Below are 23,159 nucleotides of genomic sequence, written 5' to 3'. Positions count from 1 at the left end.
CGTGGCTCAATGGTTAATGAATCTGACTAGCATCCATGAGGACACAGATTCAATCCTTGGCCTTCCTCAGCAGGTTAAAGGATCCGGCGTTGCTGTGAGCTGTGGCGTAGATGGCAGACGCAATTCGGATCTGACACGGCTGTGGCTGTGGTGCAAGCTAGTAGCTGCAGCTCCAATTCGACCCCTAGCTTGGGAACCGCCATATACCGCAGGTGTAGCCCTAAAAAGCAAAAAAAAAAAAAAAAAAAAGGATGATAAAATAAATTTTATCTTATGTGTACTTCACCAGATTTTTTTTTTTTGCTATTTCTTGGGCCGCTCCCGCGGCATGTGGAGGTTCCCAGGCTAGGGGTCGAATCGGAGCTGTAGCCACCGGCCTACGCCAGACCCACAGCAACGTCGGATCTGAGCCACGTCTGCGACCTACACCACAGCTCACGGCAATGCCGGATCGTTAACCCACTGAGCAAGGGCAAGGACCGAACCCGCAACCTCGTGGTTCCTAGTCGGATTCGTTAACCACTGCGCCACGACGGGAACTCCCAGATTTTTTTTTTTTTTTTTTTTTTGATGCATGAGAAAACTCTCTGGAGTGATGAAAATGTGCCATATCTTGATCGTGGTGGAGGCCACGTGAGTATGTACATGGGTGAAATGTTGTGGAGCTGTATGCTTAACACTGTGCATTTCCTTTAGGTAAATTATACCTCAATAAAGTGCTGGTCCGGGGAGGGAAGGAATGCAGTTCTGATACATGCCACACCATACAGGAACCCTGAAAACATTATACTGAGAGAAAGCCACAAAGGCCACAGATTATATGATTCCATTTATATGAAATTTGCAGAACAGCAACAGTGATTAGTGGCTGTCTAGAGCTGGGGGCAGGGAATGGGGAGTGACTGCTAATGCAGACAAGGTTTCTTTTTAGGGTAATGAAAATGTTCTAAAATTAGACTGTGGTGATGGTTGCACAACTTCGTGAATATACTAAAAACCACCAAATTGTACACTTATTTATTTATTTATTTTTGGTCTTTTTGCCATTTCTTGGGCCGCTCCCTCAGCATATGGAGGTTCCCAGGTTAGGGGGTCTAATCTGAGCTGTAGCCGCCGGCCTACGCCACAGCCACAGTGACATGGGATCCGAGCCGAATCTTTGACCTACACCACACCTCTCAGCAATGCTGGATCGTTAACTCACTGAGCAAGGGCAGGGATGGAACCTGCAACCTCATGGTTCCTAGTCAGATTCGTTAACCACTGCGCCATGATGGGAACACCCAAATTGTACACTTTAAATGGGCTAATTTTATGATAATGAATGATGTCTCAGTGCTGTTGAGACGTCATTGCTGGAATTTAGCCTTCTCGTAGCAATACTATCAGAAAGAATTTAATGTTGCTGCATTTCTTTCTCTCTCTCTCTCTTTTTTTTTTTGGTCTTTTTAGGGCCCCACCTTCGGCATAGGAGGTTCTGGGCTAGGGGTCTAATCGGAGCTGTGGCTACCAGCCTATACCACAGCCACAGCAATGCCAGATCCGAGCCGTGTCTGTGACCTACACCACAGCTCACGGCAACGCCGGATCCTTAACCCACTGAGTGAGGCCAGGGATTGAACCCGAAACCTCATGGTTCCTAGTTGGACTCATTTCTGCTGCACATGACAAGAACTCCTTTCTTTCTTCTTTCATGGCCACATCTGAGGCATATCACATGGAAGTTCCCAGGCCAGGGATTGAATCTGTGCTGCAGCGTGGCAACACTGGATCCTTTAACCCACTGCACCGCCGGACTGGGGATTGAACCAGCACCTCTGAAGCGACCAGAGATGCTGCAGTTGGATTCTTAACTCCTTGTGCCATGGTGGGAACTCTGGATTTCTTTCTTTTTTACCTTCAGGATTCCCAGCTGCCACCGCTGGTATGAATCTCTTCCGCACAATTATCCTCTTTTTTTTTTTTGTCCTACACCTGCTAGATGGGAAATTCCCAGGCCAGGGACTGAACCCAGGCCACAGAAGAAGCCAGAGCCACAGCAGTGACTACGCCGGACCCTCAACCTACTGAGCCATTAGGGAATTTCCCGCAGTCCTTTTCAAAAGTTCCTTCTGCTCTGAAATTTCTCTAGAAACACCCTCTAAGGTGCCTTATCTTCCTTCCTTGTTACACAGTGAAATCTAGTAAATTATGTTTTCAAAACGCCAAAATGTCTTCGACTGAGTAACCTTAGGCTTTTGATATTTTAAAAAGCTCCAGAAGTTCCTGCCATGGTGCAGTGGAAACAAATCCGACTAGAACCATGAGGTTGCAGGTTTGATCCCTGGCCTTGCTCAGTGGGTTAAGGATCCGGCGTTGCCATGAGCTGTGGTGTAGCTCACAGACGAGGCTCGGATCTGGCATTGCTGTGGCTGTGATGTAGGCTGGCAGCTACAGCTCATTAGACCCCTAGCCTAGGAAGTTTCATATGCTGAGGGCGCAGCCCTAAAAAGACTAAATGAATAAATAAAAATAAAAAGCTCCAAAGATTTTTCTGTTCATCATTTAACAACTAAATTACTGAGCATCTACTAGGTGCAAAGTCTGTATAGTCAACAGGGCTATGGGGTCAAGCAATCTTAGACTGGAATCTCATGATTGCTACTTGCTCACAATTACAGACTTGATCAGTTTGATCAAGTTCCCTAATCTTTCCAAATCCCCATTTCCTATCAGTCAACTGGGAAAAACAAAAGCATTTCCCAAAACTGCTGTGAAGATTAGATAACACATGAAAAGTGCTTCATCCAGTGTCTAGCACATCATAAGCATCAATGGTCAGTGGTTATTACTATAGAGTGTTGGTGAATTTTCTTTTTTTTTTTTTGCTTTTTAGGGCCACCCCTGAGACATATGGACGTTCCCAGGCTAGGGGTATAATTGGAGCTACAGCTGCTGGTCTACACCAGAGCCACAGCAACGCCAGATCCAAGCCCTGCCTGCAACCTACACCACAGCTCACAGCAACGCTGGATCCTTAACCCACTGGGCAAGAATCAAACCCGCAACCTCATGGCTCCTAGTTGGATTTGTTTCCGCTGAGCCATGAAAGAACTCCAAGTGCTAATGATTTTCATTCATTTTTTTTTTTTTTGCCATTTCTTTGGCCACTCCCTCGGCATATGGAGGTTCCCAGGATAGGGGTCTAATCGGAGCTGTAGCCACCAGCCTACGCCAGAGCCACAGCAATGTCGGATCTGAGCCGAGTCTGCGACCTACACCACACCTCTCAGCAACGCCGGATCGTTAACCCACTGAGCAAGGGCAGGATGGAACCCGCAAGCTCATGGTTCCTAGTCGGATTCGTTAACCACTGCGCCACAACAGGAACTCCTGATTTTAATTCTTAGATCCCTCATCGAATTGGATAGTCTGTTGTAAGTAATCATAACCCTTCTCTGTTGGGAAATTATGAAAACAATTATGAGTTACAGCTGTTAAGAACAAAATTCAACTGAGTAAATCTGAAGATCTAATTGGCTTTATCTGAGGATTCATGAGTTGGGCAGCATCCAATCTAGCAAGCAGAAAGGACCTCCAAGGATCTGTAAATATGAAAGGTTTTCATAGGCAGAAAGGAGAGATCAAACAAGGAAGAAATAAACAAAAGAAGGGATTATTTCAGGTAAACTCTCCTTCATCTGGGGCAAAGGCAGGGGGATCTATCAAACGGATTACCTCACTAGAGTTGATCAGAAAATCCCACACTAATTGGTTTAAAAACCCACCCCTGGGGAGAGGCTGAAATTGAAAATAGATAATAAGTTTTAAACTATTTCAAAAGTTTCAAGGAGTTCTCCGGTGGCCTAGCAGGTTAAGGATCTGGTGGTGTCATTGCTATGGCTTGTGTTTGATCCCTGACCAGGGAACTACTGCATGCCCTGGGCATGGCCAAAAAAAAAAAAAAAAAAGTCAGCCAAGTCCAGGATATTATTGGCCTCAGCATGACAGGTCTTGATTATCTCAAGAGGGAATGTGAAGCGAAAAATGAAGTTATGATTTTTGCTCGATGCTACCAACCAGTTGGAAGAAAAATAAGAGGAAGAGGAAAAAGAGGGAGATGCTCCTTTTAACACTGACTTAGAACTGAAATATGGCGCTTTTTCCAATTTTTTCTTAAAAAGGACTTCCAAACCAAGCAGTAGAATTGGGGTCATCTTTGAAATAAATAACGAATTAGCATGTTAAAAAAAAAACATACTGAGTTTTAGTTTGGTGATAGCAGGCTTATTTAGCACAAGTGATTCCACTTTGGGCCTGCTGTTTATTTTTTAACACAGTAGAGGTTTTTCAAGTGTGCTTCCGAGACCAGTAGTATCAGCATCACCTGGAAACTTTTTAGAAATGCAAATTCTTTTTTTTTTTAAATCTTTTTAGGGCCGCACTCGCAGCATATGGAGGTCCCCCAGGCTAGGGATCCAATCGGAGTCACAGCTGCTGGCTTACACCACAGCCACAGCAACACTGCTGGATCTTTAACCCACTGAGGGAGGCCAGGGATCAAAACTGCATCCTCATGGATGCTAGTCAGATTCGTTTCCGCTGAGCCAGGATGGAAACTCCAGAAATGCAAATTCTTGACCCACTGAATCAGAAATTGGGGGTGGGCCCCAGCAATCTGTGTTTTAACAAGCCCTCTAGGTATAATTCTGATGCACAGGCACCTTCAAATTTGAAAAACTATGAGTGACAGCACAGTGTTCAAGGTGGGTTCTAGACCAGTCCACATGTGTTCAAATCTTGATTGGTTGTCACTTGCAAGCTGTATGATGTAAGGCAAGTAAATTATCCCTCTGGGTCTTGGTTTTCCCAGCTATAAAATGGGGATAAGGATAACATCCATTTCATAAGATTGTTGTGAATTGCTTTAGAACAGTGGCCCATGGTAAGTGCTCAATAGATGTTGGTTATTATTATGACTATTACTACTTTTATTATCATTAACGTATAGAATATGTTCTCAACAAAGCTTTGAAAAAATTCCCAATGCTATGTCATTATATAGTTTAAAAAATAATTTCAAAAACACTCTTCCCCTGAGATTTAAGATGCGTATGCTGCAGTAGGCAGCTGCACTTTTTCCCCCACCCTGCCTTTAAGTAGAAACCAAACTGACTGCAAAATGAGCATTAAAATAAGGTCATGCCCTAGTCATGCTTGAACAAAGAAAAATGTGAGATGGGAAACAAAAGTAGTGGGTGGGTCACGCTTCATAAATGTAGAACCATAAATGTTTGGGGGTTAATTCCACCTATAAGAATGTTCCATTAGCAAATATCTGGTGGTCCTATTTTGGTACATCTAGCAGAGTAAGTTTCCCGCTCTTCTGAATATCTGTGGCATCTTTAATTTTCTGAATGACACACTCAGTATGTCTTTCTTCCTGTTCTCTAAATTATTTTCATATCTTGTTACCCTTAAATCCTGCATGGAAACAGTGAGGGTTTTGGAGATTTCCCAGTTGGGCTTAAGTACTGCGTGCAACCCTGGGTCAGTGCCAGAAGTTGAAGATCTTTAGAAAAGAATTTGTTAGCAGGAAGGGTGGTGCCCAGGGCTCTTGTTTTTAGTGGTGTTTGCATAAGAGCTCACTTTTTAAAAAAAACTTACCCGAAATGTTTACTCAGGGTAGTGAATGGGCAGATGGCAGTGTGTGGAGTAGCATGGGGGAGTGTGGCGTGGGTGTGGTGGGGGGAAGAAGCCTTAAAGGAGACCATGGCCAAGGAACTAAAGTCCTCCACCCTACTCTCCAGGTCAGTTCTTGTTCCACCGTGGAAGGTAACAATCCACTCTGCAACGAGTTGTTCAGGGAATGAAATGAATTTAGTCCAGTGCCTGGCAGGTAACACTAAATGCTTGCTTTAAGATGGTGTTAGACCAGTGGTGATCATGTTGAAATATATAGAAATATCGAATCACTATATTGTGCTCCAGGAACACAGTCTTACAGGTCACTTATACTTCAAAAAGAAAGAAAGTAGGAGTTCCCTTTGTGGCTCAGCAGTTAATGAACTTGACTAGGATCCATGAGGATGCGGGTTTGAACCCTGGCCTCACTTAGTGGGTTAAGGATCCAGTGTTGCTGTGAACTGTGGCATAGGTCGAAGTATTGTGTGTTGCTATGGCTGTGGTGTAGGCCAGCAACTGCAGCTCTGATTCGACCCCTCATCTGGAAACTTCCATGTGCTACGGTGCAGCCCTAAAAAGCAAAAAAAAAAAAAAAAGAAAGAAAGAAAGAAAGAAAGAAAGTAAAATGCAGAGAAAAAGAGATCAGATTTGTGGTTACCAGAGGTGGAGGATGGGGGGACATCTCTAGTAGGGTAGTTTATGTAGCCCTCCAGATCCTCTGCTTGCTTTCTATTTTGTTATATAATTAATTTGTATATAATTAAATTTTAATTATATTATATAGATGTGGCAGTCATGGAGATACCTTTTGGATAACTTTTCAAAAGTCCAACAGTCTACAGACAATAAATGCTGGAGAGGGTATGGAGAAAAAGGAACCCTATCACACTGTTGGTGCAAATGTAAATTGGTGCAACCACTGTGGAAAACAGTATGGAGATTCCTCAGAAAACTAAAACTAGAACTACCATTTGATCCAGCAATCCTGCTCCTGGACATCTATCCAGAGAAAACCATGACTCGCAAAGACACATGTATTCCAATGTTCATCGTAGCACTATTTGCAATAGCCAAGACATGGAAACAACCTAAATGTCCATCGACAGAGGAGTGGATCAAGAAGATGTGGTCCATATACACAATGGAATATTACTCAGCCATTAAAAGGAACGAAACACTGGCATTTGTAGCAACAAGGATGGACCTAGAAATTATCATGCTAAGTGAAGTCAGTCAGACAATGAGACACCAATATCAAATGCTATCACTTACATGTGGAATCTAAAAAAAGGACACAACGAACTTCTTTGTAGAACAGATACTGACTCATAGACTTTGAAAAACTTATGGTTTCCAAATGAGATAAGTTGGGGGGTGGGGGGATGCACTGAGGGTTTGGGATGGAAATGCTGTAAAATTTAGTTGTCATGATTGTTGTACATCTATAAATGTAATAAAATTCATTAAGTAATAAACACCCACAAAGCACAAGGCTAGCATGGTTCCCCCCCCAAAACCCCCCAAAACCAAAAACCAAAACCAAACAAAAAACCTCCTCCAAAGTCCAACAAATATATGAAAAGATGTTGGAGTTCCCATCGTGGCTCAGAGGTTAACGAACCCAACTAACATCCATGAGGACACGGGTTTGATCCCTGGCATCGACCAGTGGGTTAAGGATCCAGCGTTGCTGTAAGCTGTGGTGTAGGTCAGAGATGCGGCTTGGATCCCGTGTTGCTGTGGCTCTGGTGTAGGCCAGTAGCTACAGCTCCGATTCAACCCCAAGTCTGGGAACCTCCATATGCCATAGGCACAGCCCTAAAAAGACATATATATATAGGAAAAGATGTCAGCATCAATAATTAGAGAAATGCAAATCAAAACTACAAGGAGATATAACTTTTGCACCCATTAGGTGACTATTATTAAACACACACACACACACACACACACACACACACAAAACAGAAAGTAACAAGTGTTGGTCAGGTTGTGGAGAAATTGGAACTCTTATGCACTACTGGTAGGAATATATAAGATGGTGTAGCCACTGCGGAAAACAGTATGGCAGTTCTTCACAAAATTAAAAATAGAATAACCATATGCTTCAATAATTACACTTCTGGGTACATATCCAAAAGAACTGAAACAGGATCTGGACGAGGTATTTGTACACCTATGCCATGGCAACATTATCCACAATAGCCAAAGACGGTAAACAATCCAAATGTCTGTCAACAGATAAATGGATAGGAATTCCCTGGTGGCTCAGTGGGTTAAGGATCTGGTGGTGTCACTACAGCAGCTTAGGTTGCTGCTGTGGCACAGATTTGATTCTTGCCCAGGAATTTCTACATGCCTTGGCCATGGCCAAAAAATAAAAATAAAAAAACCTAGGTAAATGGATAAACAAAATGTGATCTTGCCATCAATGAGATATTACTCTTTAAAAAGGAGGAAATTCTGACGTATGTTACAACATGAATGAAACTTGGGAACATTATGCTTCAACATTAAGTGAAATAAGCCAGTCATAAAAGGCCAAATACTTTATGATCCCACTTCTATGAAGTACTTAAGAGTAGTCAGGAGTTCCCGTTGTGGCACAGTGGTTAACGAATCCGACTAGGAACCATGAGGTTTCAGGTTCGATTTCTGCCCTTGCTCAGTGGGTTAATGATCCAGCGTTGCCATGAGCTGTGGTGTAGATCACAGACGTGGCTCGGATCTGGCGTTGCTGTGGCTCTGGTGTAGCCCGGTGGCTACAGCTCCAATTAGACCCCTAGCCTGGGAACCTCCATATGACATGGGAGCCGCCCAAGAAATGGCAAAAAGAACAAAAAAAAAAAAAGAGTAGTCAAAATCATAGAGACAGGAAGTAGTGATGGTTGCCAGGGGCTGGAAGGAGGGGGCGTGGAGAGTTAGCATTTTGTTTTTGTTTTTTCTAGGGCCACACCCAGGGCATATGGAGGTTCCCAGGCTAGGGGTCGAATCAGAGCTGTGGCCACCGGCCTGCACCACAGCCATAGCAACACGAGATCTGAGCCTCGTCTGCTACCTACACCACAGCTCATGGCAACGCTGGATCCTTAACCCACTGAATAAGGCCAGGGATCGAACACGCCACCTCATGGTTCCTAGTTGAATTCGTTAACCACTGAGCCATAACAGGAACTCCAAGAACTCCTATTTTTAATTTTTTGGTTCCCACATATGGCAGCTTGATGTGGGATCTCAGTTCCCAGACCAGGGATTGAACCTGAGCCACAGCAGTGAAAGTGCCAAATTTTAACCACTAGACCACCAGGGAACTCCCAATAAACTTTTAATTTTAGAGCAGTTTTATAGAAAAATTGGGAAGACAGTACAGAATATGGGAACACAGTATACATACCCAATTCCCCTATTATTAACATCTTACATGTCTGGTATGTTACAACGAATGAACATCATTAACTAAAGTCCATATTTTATTTAGACTTCCTGTTTTCCCATTGTATCCTTTTTCTGCTCCAGGAATCCCTCTAGGAATTACCATTTAGTCCTCATGTCTCCTTAGGTTCCTTTTGGCCATGGCAGTTTCTGACTTTCTCTGCTTTTCACGATCTTGCCAGTTTTGAGGAGGACTGCATGTATCTTGTAGGATGTTCCTTGGGATTTGTCTCACATGTTTCTCACATTAGACTGGGGTTATGGGTTTGGGGTAGGAAAACCACAGAGGTAAAGTGCCATTTTCATCACATCATATCAAACATACACATTAGTGACTTATACTGTTTTTGTTTTGTCTTTCTGTCTTTTTAGGGCCGCACCTGCGGCATGTGGAGGTTTCCAGGCTAGGGGTCTAATAGGAGCTGTTGCTGCTGGCCTGTGCCACAGCCACAGCAACGTGGGATCCGAGCCTCGTCTGCGACCTACACCACAGCTCACAGCAACACCGGATCCTTAACCCACTGAGCAAGGGCAGAGACCAAAACTGAAACCTCGTGGTTCCTAGTTGGATTCATTTCTGCTGCTCCACGAGGGGAAGTCCAGTGACTTATACTGTTGATGTTGACCTTGATCACCTGGCTGAGGCACTATTGGTCAGGTTTCTCCACCATGAAGTCTTCCCTCTCCCTTTTCCATACTGTATTGTTTAGATGAAGGTCATTATACTCTGCCCACACTTAAGGGGTGGGGACTTACCCTCCACCTTCTTGAGAGAGGAGTTATCTAGAGAAATTATTTGGGGTTCTGCATGGGAGACATGTCTCCTCTACGCATTTTATGTTATTTTATTTTGTCTTTTTGTCCTTTTTGACGGCTGCACCCACAGCATATGGAGGTTCCCAGGCTAGGGGTCGAATTGGAGCTATAGCCTCTGGCCTAGGCCAAAGTCACAGCAATACCAGATCTTAGCCACGTCTGCAGCCTACACCAGAGCTCATGGCAACGCCAGATCCTTAACCCACGGAGCGAGGCTAGGGGTTGAACCACAACTGCATGGTTCCTAGTTGGATTCATTTCCACTGCGCCACGATGGGAACTCCTACGCATTTTATTTATTTAATCATTTATTTATATCAGTATAGACTCATAGATATTTATTTTATATTTTGGGTTATACTATAACACTATTTTGTTGCTCAACTTGTTCCTCTCTGGCTGTTGGAAGGTCTCTCAATTAGCTCCTGTGTCCCTTTGATGTCATCATTGGTGGGTTTTTTGGTTTGTTTTCAACACTTCTTTACTTCCTGGCATTACATGTTGTTCCAAGTTCACCTTGTGTATTTCTTGCCCCAGTCCTAGAATCAGCCATTTCTCCAAGGTACTCTAGTTGCTTTTACTGGAGAATGACATTAGAAACCAAGATCTGGGTGCTAGGTGGTGCTTGTTGCTACTGGGGTACACAGATTTAATTAACAACACTTTTATTGTGGTAAAATACACATAACATAAAACCATTTTAACCATCTTTAAGTACAGTGAAGTGGCATTAAGTACATTCACAGTATTAGGTAACCATCACCATCCACTACCAGAACTCTTTTCATCATCCCAAATTGAACGTCTGTACTCATAAAACAATGATTCTCCTTCCTCCAACCCCTAGGCCTTAGCAATCACTACTGAAAGTGAAAGAGAAATCACTCTCTCTTGCTATGAATTTGACTATTCTAGGTCCCTCTTATAAGTGGAACCATAAAATACTTGTCCTTTTGTGTCTGGCTTATTTTACCCAGCATAATGTCTTCCAGGTTCATCCAAGTTGCAATTATCAGAATTTCCTTCCTTTTTAAGGCTGAACAGTATTCAACTGCATGTATATACCATACACACATATTTTTAAATATAAATGTTTAAACTATAGATATGGCTCATTTTTAAACTCAATACATTTTGTTAATGAATTTTAAAAAAACGTACTATATGGAGTTCCCCTTGTGGTTCACCTGGTAAGAACACGACTAGTATCCATGATGGTAGTTCTATCCCTGGTCTCGTTCAGTGGGTTAAGGACCTGGCATTGCTTCAAGCTGTGGTGTAGGTCACAGATGTAGTTTGGCTGAAGTGTTGCTGTGGTTGTGTAGGCCTCAGGTGCAGCTTTGATTTGACACCTAGCCTGGGGACTTTCATATGCCATGGGTTCAGCCCTAAAAAGCAAGAAAAGAAAAGAAAATGTACTATAAAGAAAGCTATAGATATTCAGGACCTTTGCTTCACGTACAAAATAGATTCAATAAAGACTAAGAACAGTAATACATCCTTAGTAAATGGTGACTTGGCTTACCTTCTAAGAATAAGATTGGAAGCAAAATGAGATGAGTTGTTTGCAGAAATCACCCACTTGTAAGAATGAATCAGAAAATGAGTGAATGAAGAACATCATGAGATACTCATCATCAGATTTATGAAAGCACAACTGTATCAAGTAATTCGTTGTTCAAGTCGTAATCTACCCGAATACACTGACCTAACAAAAAAGAAACATAACATAGTCTGAATGTATACATCTACCTACTCTATAAATATTTACTGACCACACGGGTCTCCCCTCCCACGCCCTGGTTTTAAATCTGGGCATGGGGAGTTCCCGTCGTGGCGCAGTGGTTAACGAATCCGACTAGGAACCATGAGGTTGCGGGGGTTCGGTCCCTGCCCTTGCTCAGTGGGTTAACGATCCGGCGTTGCCGTGAGCTGTGGTGTAGGTTGCAGACGCGGCTCGGATCCTGCGTTGCTGTGGCTCTGGCGTAGGCCGGTGGCTACAGCTCCGATTCAACCCCTTGCCTGGGAACCTCCATATGCCGCAGGAGCGGCCCAAGAAATAGCAAAAAAAAACAAAAAAACAAAAAAAACAAAAAAACCTGCATTGCTGTGGCTGTCTTGTAGGCCGGCGGCTACAGCTCCGATTAAACTCCTAGCCTGGGAACCTCCATATGCCGCGGGAGCGGCCCAAGAAATAGCAAAAAGACAAAAAAAAAAAAAAAACCCAAAAAACCTGGGCATGGGTTCTTAAAGAATCATTTGGGGGAGTTCCCGTCGTGGCACAGTGGTTAATGAATCCGGCTAGGAACCATGAGGTTGCGGGTTCGATCCCTGGCCTTGCTCAGTGGGTTAAAGGATCCGGCGATGCCATGAGCTGTGGTGTAGGTTGCAGACGCGGCTGGGATCCCGCTTTGCTGTGGCTCTGGCGTAGGTTGGCGGCTACAGCTTCGATTTGACTCCTACCCTGGGAACCTCCATATGCTGCGGGAGCGGCCCAAGAAATAGCAAAAAGACAAAAAAAAAAAAAAAAGAATCATTTGGGGACTTTCCAAAAAAATACATTTTTTCAGAGATGCTAAATTCAGAGATCTCTGTGAGGCTCGGAAAACGGCATTTTAACACGCTTCCACGCGATTCTTCAGTTTCCGAGCTCACTTTGAAGAAATGTTTTGCTTGTGCGGGGAGCGAATCTGTTAAATTTAGGGGTTAGAAAAACTCTGGGAAAACATACGTACACAGTTTCCTTGTGAACTAGCATACGCATTTTCTAAGGAAAAAAACAAAACAAAACAAAATCAATTTCTCACAGTGAATCTGAGAACTAAAAGTCTCACTGGCGCTCAAAGATCTCTTCAATAAGGAGAGCTATTCTGCGAATCTCACAGAATTAGCAGCACATTCGATAGTCCTCCAACTCAATTGTTCAACTTAGCAGTTTTTGTCCTGGCGAAAAATTTTAGAAAAGCGAAAAGTTCATTCTTTTTGGAGACGATACTCAGTGGAGCCTTCGATGCTCAATGCATGCGATTAGATTTTTTTAAATGAAAGCAAAAACCAAATCAGGGCCCGTGACGAATCTGTAGCTCCCGATGTAAAGTTCCGGTCAGGCGGGCCGGAAGAACCTTCCGTCGCTCCATGCTCGGCATCAGTCTCCATGGGAAAGGAAGCCCGAGTCTTCTGAAGTGAACCGGAGCGGTTTAGTGGGAGCGGGGCCCGCTCAGGCGAGGAGGACCAGGGAATTCCGCCTGGACAGTGTGTCGGTTAGTGTGTGGGCCGCCATGTTGAAGCCGGGCAAATGGGGAGACGTTTTGGGTTTATGCTGCGGGGAGCGGGGGCAATAGCTTGGTTGGCAGGATGCTTCCTTCAGTCTTGCGCCTACCTACAAGGTGAGGGGCTGGGAGAGGTAGTCTGAAAGGCCGGCGGCCGAGAGACCGAGGTGCTGCGAGGGGACTGGGAGTCCCCTATCACAGAGACTATCACAGAGACTTCCGCCTTGGCTTCCATAGCCTCACTGCGCGTGCTCGGAGGGCCCTGTGGTCCAGCCTTCAGTTTCCCACTTGGGAAGCTCGGGAGTGTTTTACTATGTATAATCAGCCTGGAGAGGTGTGTCTTGTCTGTTTACTTGTTTAATAATAGCTTTTATTTACATAATGCTTTATAATTATAAAACACTTTCGTAGGCCTTCTGTTATGCAGTGAAGAGGCGCTTAGCAACATTTTACAGATGATTTAAATTTTGCCCAAGATTGCACTAGGTCTTAAACCTGGGTATTCTGACTCTAAATCTTGCGCTTTTTCACTTTCCGCCCTTCGGTCTTTAATGGTTCATTGACGCACCCATCTTCACCACCCCCCCACGATTCATCTTTCACATCCCATCCTCGTTAATGAAGTAATGACGAGAATATAAAATTTCAAAGAGATTGTTGAAGATAATCTCAATATAATGTTGCAACGGAGAAAATACAGCTAGAAAGAATGAGAAGCCGTGAAGCCCGCTGTTCTCTTGGTATTTAGTATTGATAGAAGCATGCAGATCGGGAAGGAAACAAAATTCATTTTATCCCTTTATAATTCTCTCCATATTTTAATTTGAAGAGCTCTTAAAGCTTTGAACAGGACCTCTGACTATGTACAATTATGTCAAAAAATTTTTGGTGGATCGTTGTGAGCTTGTGGAATGGGGGAAGGGGTTTCTCTCCTATTTGGTTGCAGGGGTGGAGAGTGTGGGGGTTTTCAGCCTCAAAACCCAGACCTGGTCAGCTTTTTCCTGTCCCTCTCTCCAAAGCTTTATATTTTATCTAAGAAAATAGTTAAGAACTTAATTTCTGGAGTCAAGAAAGCCCTTGGTTCTCATTACCTGGCTGGGCTACTTCTGTTTTGGGACAAAAGACAGCCGTTTTTGCAGCTCACCTTCCACATCTGAAATAGCAATAGCAGAAGTACACGTGTCCTGGTATTGTTGAGAAGTGAAGGGAGATAAGTGCTTAGCACAATGCCTGGCACCTCCTAAGTGTTCAAGACAAGTTAACTATAATTGTTATGGTCTTTGGTTTTTGTTTTTTTTTTTTTTTCTTGCAACCTTATGATGGAGGTAGGAAGTAAGATTAGAACCTTAAGTGAGTTGGAGGCAGAGCCCAAACCAGACCAAAACCGTCTGAAGCTCCTTCCCTTGTTCTAGCTGTTCGTCATCCTTTTACAGATAAGGATACCAGAGAAGTGTCTTTTCCAAAGTTGCTCGCTAATGATGACACACATATACGTCCTCCATGTACAGTTTGGTGGGAGATGATGTAATGTCCTGCCTCTCAGTTTTCCTTTTGTGTTTGTTTTCCTTTTGCTTTTTAGGGCCGCACCCACAGCATAAGGAAGTTCCCAAGCTAGGGGTGAAATCAGAGTTACAGCTGCTGGCCACAGCCACAGCCACAGTCATGCCAGATTTGAGCCACGTCTATGACCTGTGCCACAGCTCATGGCAGTGCCAGATCCTTAACCCAATGAGCAAGGCCAGGAATCGAATCAGCATCCTCATGGATACTAGTCATGTTCTTAACCCAATGAGCCACAATAGTAACTCCCCCATGACCATTTTAAGTCTCTGAAAGGCAAGCCTGGATTTTGACCCATGTTGTAGCGTCATAACGTAGTTGGTATGCACCCTACCATGGTGGTATACGTCTGTGTTGAGCTCAGGCCTTTGCCTTCTGCTTCTTCCAAGGAGGAGGGCGAGAGAGTGGGTGAGGGCATCCTTGAGCCCTCTGCCCAGATTTGATACTGTCTCCCCTGCTTTCTAACCAGGAGGCTTCAGCCTCTGAGAATCCACCTCCTTCTCTTTTGGAAGAGGTGAATAACAGTATCTGCTTCATGGAGTTGTTGGAAGGATTAACTGCATAGCTTGTGGTAGGTGCTGCATAAACGCTTACTGTGCTCCTCCCTAGAACATGAACGATTGGGTGCCCATCGCCAAGGAGTACGACCCACTTAAAGCTGGCAGCATCGATGGCACTGACGAAGACCCACACGATCGTGCAATCTGGAGGGCGATGCTGGCACGATACACCCCCAACAAAGGCGTCACAGGAGACCCCCTTCTCACTCTGTTTGTGGCCAGACTCAACCTGCAGACCAAAGAGGAGAAGTTAAAGGAAGTGTTTTCACGCTATGGGGATATCCGGCGGCTTCGGCTGGTGAGGGACTTGGTCACGGGCTTCTCAAAGGGCTACGCCTTTATCGAATACAAAGAGGAGCGTTCTCTGCTCAAAGCCTACCGGGACGCTGATGGCCTGGTCATCGACCAGCACGAGATATTTGTGGACTATGAACTGGAGAGAACCCTCAAAGGGTGGATCCCTCGGCGATTGGGAGGGGGTCTGGGGGGGAAAAAGGAATCTGGGCAGTTGAGGTTTGGGGGGCGGGATCGGCCTTTTCGACAGCCCATTAACTTGCCAGTAGTTAAAAACGACCAGTTTCGAGAGGGAAAGAGGGAGCGGAGGGAGCGATCTCGATCCCGGGAAAGACACTGGGACTCCAGGATGAGGGATCGGGGCCATGACAGGGGCCGGGACAAGAGGTGGCAGGAGAGAGAACCAGCAAGGGTGTGGCCTGAAGGTGACTGGGAGAGAGAGAGGGACTTCAGAGATGACAGGGTCAAGGGGAGGGAAAAAAGGGACAGAAGTAAGTAGACCCCCCCCATCTCCCACCCCCCTTGCCAGAGGAAGGTGCATCAGTAAAAGTTCAGGGAGAACTACCTCACTTGTATATGGATTCTAAGTCCAGGGGTGGAATAAAATGTACTGATGATAATCAGGTTGAGGTTTCCTTTTGATGACTCTGGAACCCAGGTTCTACCTGAACATGTTGATACTCTGCATTTTCTCTTCATCTTAGAGTTTTTTTTGTTTTTGTTTTTGTCATTTTTGCCTTTTCTAGGGCCGCTTCCCACAGCAAATGGAGATTCCCAGCCTAGGGGTCTAATCAGAGCTGTAGCCACCGGCCTACACCAGAGCCAAAGCAACTCGGGATCCGAGCTGTGTCTGTGACCTACACCACAGCTCACGGCAACGCCGGATCCTTAACCCACTGAGTGAGGCCAGGAATCGAACCCGAAACCTCATGGTTCCTAGTCGGATTCGTTAACCACTGTGCCACGATGGGAACTCCTATCTTACAGTTTTAAGGACATGTTATTTGATAAGCTTGAGAAACAGTTTTGTAGGCACTGGCACCTGTATGGAAGGACCTGTGTAAGGAGCTACCACTGTCATTTAATTTGGCAGCAGAGAATTCCCCATCTATTGGAGTGTCCACTCGGAAGGATTGACAAAAAGAGGTGATGACCAAAAATCATTTGCATTGATATGTGACTCCTGGGAACCCCAGTTTCGTCAGAATCTAAGTTGGATCTTTTCTATCTTTTTTTTTTTCTGTCTTTTTTTTTGCTATTTCTTTGGGCCACTCCCACGGCATATGGAGGTTCCCAGGCTAGGGGTCGAATCAGAGCTGTAGCTGCCGGCCTATATCACAGCCACAGCAACGCGGGATCCGAGCCGCATCTGCAACCTACACCACAGCTCACGGCAACGCCGGATCGTTACCCCACTGAGAAGGGCAGGGACCGAACCCGCAACCTCATGGTTCCTAGTCGGATTCGTTAACCACTGCGCCACAACGGGAACTCCTATCTTTTCTATCTTTATGTCCATAGTGCAAGGTTGGTTTTTGTTTTTTTTTGTTGTTGTTTTTTTAATTTTTATGCCCTCACCCTCGCCACATGGAAATTGCCAGGCTGGGGATTGAGTCTGAGCTGCAGCAACACCGTGTTTTTTAACCCACTGTGCTGGGCTGGGAATTGGAACTCACACCTTCACAGTGACCCTGCTGCTGCAGTTGGATCCTTAACCCACTGCGCCACAATGAGAACTCCCACAATGCAAGGGTTTGCTGAATTGAAATAAAAATGGGATAGAGAAATGAATCCAAGGAGAATGTCCAGGGACTTGGTACTACAAGCCAGTCTTCACAGTGATCTAGATTGGCAACCAGCTTCTCTTGAACAAATAGAACTCCATTCTCAAGCCAAATGCTACTTTTTCCTTTCCTTTTTTGGTACAGTGGCTGGCGTGTAAGATAAAAGAACCCAGAGTTGCAGGAATAGTCTGTGGCAATCTTCCAGCCCTCTGAAGGAGAAAGCTCAAAAGAAGTGAGAGTGAAATGCAAGGGAAATCAATGAGAGGTTCATGTCTAGTTCTGATGGATTGATTTGCTTTTTCCCTCTTGATCATCCAGGCTTTGTCTTTTTGAGAGCTGGATCTACAGACCTTAATTTCTGAGGGCTTCGAATAAGTTCCATACTGTTCACGTGATTTTCAAGAAAGTTGCATTTAACATTTTTGTTTTATCCATGATTGTATCTTTGAATTTGAAAATTCAGGTTCTTAAAATTTAAGATGTCTCATGCAAAATGTTTGATTTTAGCATCAAGACTCACATTCATTACTAGGAATATGAATCTCATTGTTCTATAGGGAACCTATGGTATCTTAAAATTGCTCTCAACTGTTAGAACCATTTAGAAAAATATACTCTTTGTACATTTCCAGTGCAGAATTTTACTATCTCCTAAGTCTCAGAAAACAGCCTTGCAGGAACACCCTTCTGATTTCACCCCCATTTCATTTACAAAGTGTGTTGTAAGAAAAAAAAATAAAAAGGAAAAAGAAAGAAAGAAAGAGAGAAGTTCCTTTTGTGGCTCAGCAGAAACGAGCCCAACTGGTATCCATGAGGTGGGTTCGATCCTTGGCCTCGCTCAGTGGGTTAAGGATCTGTCGTTGCCTCCAGCTGTTGTGTAGGTCACAGACACGGCTAGGATCAGCAGCTACAGCTGTAGGTTGGCAGCTGCAGTTCTGATTCCGACCCCTAGCCTGGGAACTACCATATGCCGTGGGTACCGCCCTAAAAAGCAAAAAGAAAACAGTGCATTGTGGGCTAGAGTTAGGCACGTTAGCTAACAGGAGTGTTCCACATCAGGGAAGGTGTGTTGTGTGTTAGATTCAGAAGATGTATATCCAGTGGCAGCTTTTACATAGTCTGAGCTGGCAGTTGTCAACCCTGAGTACCAGAACATGGATGAAAAAAATGTGCACACTCAGACCCACCCCTGGACATTTGGACTTAGTCTTATATCAGTCCTAGTAACTAAAAATTACAAAAAAAAAAAAAAAAAAGGACCTCCTTGACAGGGACTGTAGTTAATGGTAGCCACCAGCATGGCAAAGGCAGACACCCACTAATCCTACAATTTTACTTCTAATGTATTCTGCAGACCGATGGACATGTGTGAAAGTGTGAGTGCTGTTTTAGAAAGAATGGAAGGAAGCTACCTGTCCACCAGAGGGGCCTGGACAAACATGAATAAATTCGATCCCTGACCCAGGAACTTCCATATGCCTCGGGCTCAGTTAAAAAAAAAAAAAAAAAGGTCTCCAGAGAGTGCCAAATGTCCCTGCAGTCCAAAATCACCTCTGGTTGTGACCCACTGTCCCCCTCCACACACAGCATATGGAGTTTCCCAGGCCAGAGATTGAATCTGAGCCACAGTTACAACACCAGATCCTTAACCCACTGTGCCACAGCAGGAACTCCAGTACTATTATACTGAGAATAAACTCCATAGATAATCACATTGGGCAGTCAGGTTGGAAAAAGACTGCTCTAAAACAACATTATCCTGTCTGATCATTTTTCTCAGTGATCTGGAAACAGAGTCCATAGATTCTGTAAACCGACCTGATGGTTTCTTAGTAAACCATCATAGGATGTGTAGAAAGCAGCCCAGTGAGATGTACTTGAGTGCTGTTAGGAAATGGGGCCTCCCTCAATCCAGAAGTACCTCGCCTTGCCTTGGGTGCCCCATGGGTGGAGAAAAAGCATTATTTGGGCAACCCCCCAAGCTGCCAGTTGCAGGCGTCTGGCTCCCTGTCTGCCACTGCAGCCCTGTAAGTCAGTCAGACATGAGGTCCCCAAGCCATCCTCTCACCCACTGCCCTTGGCAAGTCTGTCCCACTCTGGGGCTCTGCACCCCATTCCTGATCTGCTTTGGGACATGTGTCCTCTTTGCTGGGGACTAAGTGACACAGTGAATGCTGAAAGGAAGCAAGATGCCAAGAAAAAATCCACACAAGAAAACATTGCCATGTCTCATCCATAGCAACTTTGTTTGGTTAGTACTGCAAACTCACAGCAGATTCCAAGGCACTGGCCTTGAACATTGCTACATGCTCTAGGCATTATCAATAACAAGGTGCAAGAGAGAACCACAGGCTCTTGCAAACTCGTCTCCAGTTTCAGGGTGGGAGGGCTGTCATCCCTATTTTTTGTTGCTCTGTGTCTGAGCTGGGCCAGCTCGTCCTGTGACGTCAGAGGCCCTGCCTATCGCCTCTATTCATCCTAAATATTATGTTACCACCATGACAATTTCATGAACGTCACTAATGAAAACCTACCACTCCCCTGCCTCCCACTTAAGTAAGACAAACATGATCATAAAACCTCTACGTAGAGAATTTCATACAAAGCACGTCAAACAGCAATTTTAGCGGCGAGTGATGTATCTGGTAAAGCTTGTGTTACTGAAGTTAATGCAAAACTCGGCCTCTCGTGTTATAATTAAATATGTATCCTAAGGGATCAGAGTCATCTATTAGAAATGGTGATAGCCCTGGGCATAAATAAACGTCTCTTTTAAAAGTTTGGCATCAGTTTTCCAACGTGCTTCCTCAAAGCAGACAGTTTGTTTGAGGGATCAGTTTTGAGGGGCATGAAACCTAGAACACAAGGCAGTGACACCTGGGGAGGCCAGGTTCCATGGCAGGCGCTGCCGGTGGGCGGTTCAGGTGTGAGGACAGAGGTAGGTCACAGTCACAGGTGCTGTAGGGCCTCCTGTCCTTGCTCCGTGTAACCGTCGTCACGGTGGGAGTTGGCCCACTGGCCGAAGGACTCGTGGATGTGCACGTTTCTTTGTGTGTTGGCCAGACGCTTCTTATCTCGGGAGAAGAAGCTAAACCTTTGGGAAGAGAAAGAAAGAAATGAGGGCCTGCCCTTGGCTGTGCACTTCAGTTTTCTGCAATGCCAGGGACGCAGAGCAGCATACACGAAGGGAGCAAATCAACTCAAGGTGGGAAAGTAAAAGTTGGGGATGCGGGTCGAAGTTATTCCAGAAAGCAGCAGGGGATTCTGCGTGTCATTGTCATGGTACTCAGAGGTGACAGTGTGAACAGGGCGTGCACTTATGTGATGTGCAAGGCACCTCCCGCCTTAGGCTCTACTGAGGATTTCTTCTCTTACTAGTGGAAATAAAAAAGCTACTGGAAACCTATGTAATGGCTTTGTTTATCTTAATGATGCAGAGAAAGCAATACTTGAAAGCCATAAGGAATGTAAGATGATTTTAACATAAAGACAAGTGCTTTGAATATAAGTAACTGTATTTATTTAAGGTGAATCAGGAAACCAGGTAAGCACTATGTCAAAGCCCAAATTTCATAGGGCTCAAGATGAGGTGAAAGTAGTTAGTTAAGAACAATGAAACAATTTTTTTTTTTTTGGATCTTATCTTTCTGCCTTTTTAAGGGCCGCACCCGAGGCACATGGAGGTTCCCAGGCTAGGGGTCGAATCGGAGCTGTAGCCGCTGGCCTACACCAGAGCCACAGCAACGCCAGATCCGAGCCACGTCTGCAACCTACACCACAGCTCACAGCACCGGATCCTTAACCCACTGAGCAAGGGCAGGGATTGAACCCTCAACCTCATCGTTCCTAGTCGGATTTGTTAACCACTGAGCCACGATGGGAACTCCGAGAACAATGAGGCAATTAAAATTAATATTAAATAATAGTACACATGGTCCTCTAAATAAACATTGTGAATATAGTATGTGAATGAAATGTGGGAAACCTCAATTTGGACAAGTGACAAAATTGATTTAATGATCAAAGCCTGAGGTTATCAGAATAGCTACACAGCAACAAGTAAGAGAGACCAAGCGGTCTTTTAAAAACAGCCATGACTACTGATCATCGATCAACCAGGATGAACCATCTGATGCCTAAAAGATAAAGGTAGAAATCTCAGGCAAAAAGCTTATAAAGTGGTCCATTTAAAACAAGGTCGGCTTAAACTTCACCTAAACAGAGACTAGGACCCTGGCCAGTCAACCTGGGCTGGCCCTTTTTGAGTATTTCCCCAAAGTCCTTTCTAAGTTGCCAATGGTTCTTCCCTACTCCCAGCCTCTAATTAAAGGTTCTTTCTATCCCCCCCCACTTTTTTTTCCTCCCAGGGCCACACCTGTGGCATATGGCGGTTCCCAGGCTAGGGGTAGAATCAGAGCTGCAGCTGCTGACCTACACCACAGCTCACAGCAATGCCAGATCCTTAACCCACTGAGCAAGGCCAGGGATCAAACCCTCATCCTCATGGACAGCAGTTGGGTTCGTCATTCACTGGCTGAGCCACAACGGGAACTCCTGAGGGTCCTTCTATTCTAAATACTACACTTGAATTCTGGCTTCTGAACTTGGTAAGAGATTTAGTAGCTCTTTTGTTTTCCAGGGACAGGAATGGGAATGAACCACTGAGAAATCAAAGCTTCAGAGCAACTATTTTTGGTTCCTTCTGTCTCTTTGAGTTTTTGTTTTTAGTGCTGTGGCCTATAGAATTCAGTTTTAATCACATCAGGTGAAAATGATCTTCCTATTCTGTGGTTACTGGATCCTACAAACACTTCTAACCAGGAATAAAGTGTAAACTTAGGGCAAGCCAAGTTTGTCTGGAGAAATCCTCCCTGCCATCTAAAGTCTCTTTTTTCTACAACCAATATGTGTACTGGCACATGAAGGCACAACTTTCATTTTGGGTTAATTTGCGAACAATTTTTGGAGTGTAATCAAAAGTGTAATCAAAGCAATTAGCTGGCCCCCAGTACAGCAGAATCCATTACTGTGATGGTTCCCGTCTACCTGGCTCAAGCAGAAAAGCCACTTGCCACTTCCTGTCCAAGGGGACACAGAAAGAATCAAGACAAAGGTCCCCTCCTCTGCTTTTCCTTTAAAAAAAAAAAAAAAATCCAAGATCAAATGGCTCGCTGATGATGGCTTGCCCAAACAAAGCGGTTTAGAAAGCCAGGGCATGGAGATTGAAAACACAGCGTTAGTGTCACTCAAGGGTGTGGGTCGTGGTGGGCGTTGATTACTGACCCGTCACTTAAAGGACCTTCTTTACTGGATCATGAACAAGGTGGTTTTAGAACGGAAACAGAAAAGACAAAAAGAATTATTGGTGACAGAGCCGAGAATTCGAGGCTTCACTCGTGCAGATTGAGCGTTCTGAGCGGCATGTCTGAAATCACACTCAACACCCACTTCCGCTGGGAACACACAGGTGATGGCCATGCAGCTAAAGTGGCTGGAGGTGACAGGTCAGCCTCAGCAGCAGCCGCAGCAGACATTCCAAAGGCACAGCTCAAAAAGAAACCAGAAAAACACAGTGCCTACGAGGGACACAAGTCGTCGAACAGGCTGCAGTGTAGGGTCATCTATTATTAGTCCGGCTGCTACCATGGGCATTATGGCTGTAAAGATCCTGGTTAGGAAAGTACAGACAGAGAAGATCAAAACAGGGGAGGCATGAAAAAGAAACACTACAGACAGATCAGCAGAAGGGTTCGCTTTTGGTCTATGTTATAAATGGGACC

General features: G+C 44.7%; 2 protein-coding genes across 5 annotated transcripts in view; one reads left to right on the top strand and one right to left on the bottom strand.

The window, feature by feature from the left end:
- Nucleotides 1–13,008: 13,008 nt before the first annotated feature.
- On the top strand, nucleotides 13,009–16,215 carry SNRNP35 (small nuclear ribonucleoprotein U11/U12 subunit 35). The gene is made up of 2 exons (XM_047761861.1): nucleotides 13,009–13,172; nucleotides 15,351–16,215. Exon 2 carries the CDS (start codon nucleotides 15,354–15,356, stop codon nucleotides 16,092–16,094), a length of 741 nt encoding a protein of 246 aa, XP_047617817.1. The 5' UTR covers nucleotides 13,009–13,172; nucleotides 15,351–15,353; the 3' UTR covers nucleotides 16,095–16,215.
- Nucleotides 16,216–19,606: 3,391 nt separating this feature from the next.
- The window catches only part of RILPL1 (Rab interacting lysosomal protein like 1), a 47,017-nt gene continuing 43,464 nt past the window's right edge, over nucleotides 19,607–23,159 (bottom strand). Inside the window, exons 7-9 of one of the 4 annotated variants that reach the window (XM_047760591.1) lie at nucleotides 22,960–23,047; nucleotides 22,663–22,686; nucleotides 20,431–20,473 (exon numbers count right to left, since the gene is read on the bottom strand). In XM_047760591.1, coding sequence (XP_047616547.1) covers nucleotides 22,684–22,686; nucleotides 22,960–23,047 — 91 coding nt within the window. In that variant the 3' untranslated portion in view covers nucleotides 20,431–20,473; nucleotides 22,663–22,683. Of the gene's footprint in view, nucleotides 20,474–22,662; nucleotides 22,687–22,959; nucleotides 23,048–23,159 lie in introns of all 4 variants that reach the window. The other 3 variants (XM_047760588.1, XM_047760590.1, XM_047760589.1) reach the window with 3 other exon arrangements.

This window comes from Phacochoerus africanus, chromosome 15 (assembly GCF_016906955.1).
Source record: "Phacochoerus africanus isolate WHEZ1 chromosome 15, ROS_Pafr_v1, whole genome shotgun sequence".
Classification (NCBI taxonomy): Eukaryota; Metazoa; Chordata; class Mammalia; order Artiodactyla; family Suidae; genus Phacochoerus; species Phacochoerus africanus.
The sequence above is the reverse complement of the archived record's forward strand: the minus strand, read 5'-3'. Positions and strand labels throughout refer to the sequence as shown.